Source organism: Vombatus ursinus, unplaced genomic scaffold (genome assembly GCF_900497805.2).
Source record: "Vombatus ursinus unplaced genomic scaffold, bare-nosed wombat genome assembly UNPS02014973.1, whole genome shotgun sequence".
Taxonomy (NCBI): Eukaryota; Metazoa; Chordata; class Mammalia; order Diprotodontia; family Vombatidae; genus Vombatus; species Vombatus ursinus.
Genome location: NW_020954751.1, coordinates 12453513 through 12458197, shown reverse-complemented (window position 1 = coordinate 12458197; position 4685 = coordinate 12453513). Strand labels below are relative to the sequence as shown.

The window sequence follows — 4685 nt, the reverse complement described above, 5'->3', positions numbered from 1 at the left end:
CCAGTTCATTTTACAGATGAGGAAACTGAGGCAAACAGGGTTAATTGATTTGCCCAAGGTCACACAGCTAGTAAATGCCTGAGGCCAGATTCAAACTCAGGAGGATGATGAGTCTTGCTGACTTCAGGCCTGGACTCTATCCACTGTGCCACCTAGTTGCCCTATATGTATTTATACTATATGTGTGTATATATACATGATTACATGTATGTATATGTACATATATGTGAGTATACATATATATAAATCTCATTTGATCCTGAAATTATTCTCTCCAAAACTCTCAATGATCTCTTAATCTTTGAATCTAAGGGCCTTTTCTCAATCCTCATCCTTCTTAACCTCCCTGCAGCCTTTGACGTGGTTGATCACACTTTAATACTTATTTCTCTCTAGGTTTCTGTGACATTGCTCTCTCATTGAGAAAAGAAATCAATATTCAATAAAATAGATGGTAAAAATTGGGTAAAATTAGGCAGTAAAAATGAATTTACAACTTTATTCCAAATTATATACTACAACAAATTCCAATTGGATCATTGATCTCAATATACTTTTAAACCATAAAACATTTTTTTTTGCAAGAAAAAGGAATAATATATTTATCTCAATTATGGAGAGGAGAGAACTGAAATAATTTACTAGAGACAAAATTTATAGTTTTGATTATAAATAACATTTCAAAAATTAAAATACATAAAGTAAATAGTTTTAATAAATATATCTAGTATACATGTGACACTTAATCCTAGGCATCTAGGTGGCACAGTGGATAGATTTCAGGACTTGAAACCAGGAAGAATTTATTTCTAATGTGGCTTCCAATACTTACTAGCTATGTGACCCAGGGCAAGTTATTTATTCTATACTAAGTGACTTGTATGACTCAGTTTCTTCAACTACAAAATGGGAATAATAACAGTACCTAACTTTTAGAATTATTGTGAGGATCAAATGAGATATTTATAAAGTGTTTAGTACAGTGCCTGACACATAGTAGGTGCTTAATAAATGTTTGTTTTCTTCTTTCCTATGTGAAGCTGATACACAGTTATAAATGCAATGCCCCTTTCCCCAACAGACAGGTAATCAAAAGTCATAAACAGTTTTGGATAAATCATTAACAACAAGAAATCATTAAAAATTTCTAATGGAAGAATGTTAATAAAGACAACTTTAATATAATTTAATATGATATATGATAACAACAAATATAATTAATATAATGTAATACTGTAATCTATTTAATATAATAATATAACTCATAGACCTATGTACAAGATTTAGGTCTACTAACTAGAAATTTCTAGAGATTAGAGGCCTCTACTAGAGACCTCTAGTAAAAAACAAAAGTTTGTTTTGGCATGTTACAAAACTTTCTAAGTAAAACATCTTTCCTTTAGGGGACAAAAGCAAGGCAAGGAGCTTTAGTCACATTACTGAAGCTCTCTCAGTAGCAGCTGAGACCTTGTCTCTTCAGTAGCTCCTGAGTCTGTCTCCTAACATTATATATGATGCTACTTCTGCTGTGTGATTGTGACTTTGGCACCCCTTGCTATCCCTATCACAACTAAGGATAGAGACTGAGAAGTTCACCAAGTGAATTCAATGAGATTATGAAGGATAAATGATATCATAGGGCAAAGCACTGCTGGATGACAGGTGTGGTAGGCTTTTGGAAGAGGATCATACCGTACCTTCTCTTCAGAGGGGCTGAGGATGTTAGAAGAGAGAAAGTGTCATCTTGCATCAGGTGAGCATCTTGTCCTTTTTGTGTAGAAGATCCCTCCTGAGGAGATGCAATTTCTCCATGTCCTTCTGAAGAAGCAAAGACAAAAGTATCTAACCTGTAAAACATGGGACTTAAAGTAAGCCAGGGAGGTTAGTAGTTGGAGCAGAGGAGAGAATTGAATGGAAATAGAAAGGAATACACCTTTTTCTCAGTGGTTCGTGGTACCTTTACAAAGATTAACCATATAATATATAGTCTATGTACTAATAGTACATAAAAATGTTATAGTTAAAAGCAGAAAAGCAGAAATGTTTAAAGTATCCTTTTCAGATCATAAGGTAATAAAAAATATATTCAATATGGAGCAGAGGAGGGAGAGCATTACAAGTATGTTGGACAGCCAGAGAGAATACTTGGAGCTGATAGAGTGTCTTGTTTGTGGAACAGCCAGGGGGCCAGTATTGAGTACTTGTCATGGAGTAAAATATAAGAAGACTGGAAAGTTAGGAGAGGGTTAGGTTAAGAAGGGCTTTGAATGCCAAACAGAGCATTTTGCATTTGATCCTGGAAGCAAGAGGAAGACACTGGAATTTACTGAGTGGTGGAAATGGTGTGTGTGACATGACTGTATCTGGGCTTTAGGAAAATTCCTTTAGTCACTGAATGAAAGATGAACTGGACCGAGAAGAGATTTGAGGCAGGCAAACCAACAAGCAAGCTATTGCAATAAACCAGGCATGAGGTGATGAGGGTCTGAACTACAGTGGTGGCAGTGTCAGAAAGGAGAAAGGGGCACCTCACTTCCTATTCATAAGGGATGTTATTTAGGTCATACCTACAGAGTCTCATGGTTTTCCCTACTTTCTTCAATTTTCTGAATTTAGCTATAAGAAGTGCATGATCTGAGCCAGGGTCAGCTCCAGGTCTTATTTTAACTGACTGTATGGAGCTTCTCCACCTTTGGTACTTTCGGGTACGCTAAGGGTCCTTAGGGAATGAGTAGGTCTCCTATCAATTTCTGAACATCTCTACTGCTATTCTTTTGTCCACCCTTTGCCATCTAGTTTATGGATTTAAATAAAAAAAAGTTTTCTTCCCTCCCCCTTCCTTTTTAGTTTAAAACCCTCTTAATTTAATTAGAAAGATACCAGAAAGAAACATCTTGAGCAGCCATTTTTAGGTACATCCCATTCCTATTTTAAGCTGTAGTCCAGAAATCTGAATCACATTCTTAGACAGTCTCCTTACACAGCTGCTCACTTCCTAATTCTGCCTTTCTGTTCTGAATCTCTTGCCATTGATCATCAGCAGTGATAAAAGTACTGCTTGTGTCCCTAAGATCCTTACTTCTATCTGTTCCATATTCCAAAATTATCTCTTCCTGTTCTTCACCTTAATACAACTTTTATTCCCTCAGTTTCCTGTGTTCAGTTCTCTCAATGACCTGATAAACTAAGTCATTCAGGTATCAATGAATGAAAAAAAATCACAAAATGACCAATACTGTAGAAAACTAAATTAAACTAATTAATTGGGTAGCACATCTTTTGAGTTCTCTCTCCTATACTTTAAGAGGGAGAGACTCACTCTGTTTGCTCTCGTGAGTAGACAAAAGAAAGGGCCCACCATAGCTGGTGTTATGCGATGGAGCTGGATCTGGAATCAGAAAGATCTGAATTCAAATTTGGCCTCAGACATTTACTAGTTGTGTGACTCTTGGCAATTTATTTAAACTCTGTCTTCCTCAGTCTTCTCATCTGTAAAATGGGGATAATGATAGCACCTCCCCCTTTTGGGACTACTGTGGGGATAAAATGAGATAATATTCGCAAAACATTTTACAAACCTTAAAGTACTACACAAATGCTATTGTTTCTTACGGTTGCCTGAAAAAGTTATTCTACTTATTAGAGCTCAACTTTGTATTTAATATCTTTAGATTATTTATTCTACTCTGAGCTTAATTTATATATCTTAATTTGTGTATACCTGATAAAAAGATAAATAATCTTAGTGACACATAACACTTTAGAGGTTATTAGACAATTCCACTACATAATTTGTGAATTTCATTTCTTTTTCTAACAGTCCCTGATGGAAGAGAGGATACTTGAACCATGGGCCCATATGGTAAGGTAAGAAGGAAATACCATCAATAGAGATAGTGAAAATCAAAAGATCATGAGATTGGAAAATATCTTAGAATTCATCTAATCCAAACCCTTTATTTTATAAACAAGGAAGCTGAGGTCCAGAGAAATGAAGCAATTTGCTCAAAGTCACATAGATCATCATAAGCAGCAAAGTAGAAACTCAACCTACTTCATAATTTCACCCAAGATCATCTATGTATATGAAGTGGTCATGAAAGCAAGCCATTGCCTTCATTTTTCTGGACTAACCACTGTTAGAAAAAAATAGTTATAATAATATTGACCTTGCCAGAGTACTACTAGAATATTGTGTTCTCTTTTTTCTTTTTTTTTAAATTGTATTTATTTAGTTTTAGTTTTTAACATTCATTTCCATAAGCTTTTGAGTTACAAATTATCTCCCCATCCCTCTCCTACTTCCACCCAAAGATGGCAAGCAATTTGATATAGGCTCTACATATACATTCATATTAAACCTATTTTCACATTAGTCTTGTTGTAAAGAAGAATTAGAACCAGTGGGAGAAACCATGAGAAAGAAGAAACAGAGAGAGACAGAGAGAGAGAGACAGAGAGACAGAGAGAGAGAGAGAGAGAGACAAAGAGAGAGGAGAGAACAAATAACATGCTTTGATCTGCATTCAGACTCCATAGTTCTTTTTCTGGATGTGGATAGCATTTTCCAGCATGAGTGTTTTGGAGATGCCTTAGATCCTTGTATTTTTAAAAAAAAACAAGTCTATCAAAGTTAGTCATCACACAATGTAGCTGTTATGGTGTACAACATTCTCCTGGTTCTA

The 4685-nt window shown here is 35.3% G+C and overlaps 1 protein-coding gene across 1 annotated transcript in view; it reads right to left on the bottom strand.

Moving 5' to 3' along the window:
- LOC114030668 (fer-1-like protein 6) overlaps positions 1-4685 on the bottom strand; it is a 193435-nt gene that overhangs the window by 186490 nt on the left and 2260 nt on the right. The window contains exon 2 of the mRNA XM_027845519.1: positions 1698-1818. Within this exon, the coding sequence (XP_027701320.1) occupies positions 1698-1818 (121 nt within the window). The remainder of the gene's footprint in view (positions 1-1697; positions 1819-4685) is intronic.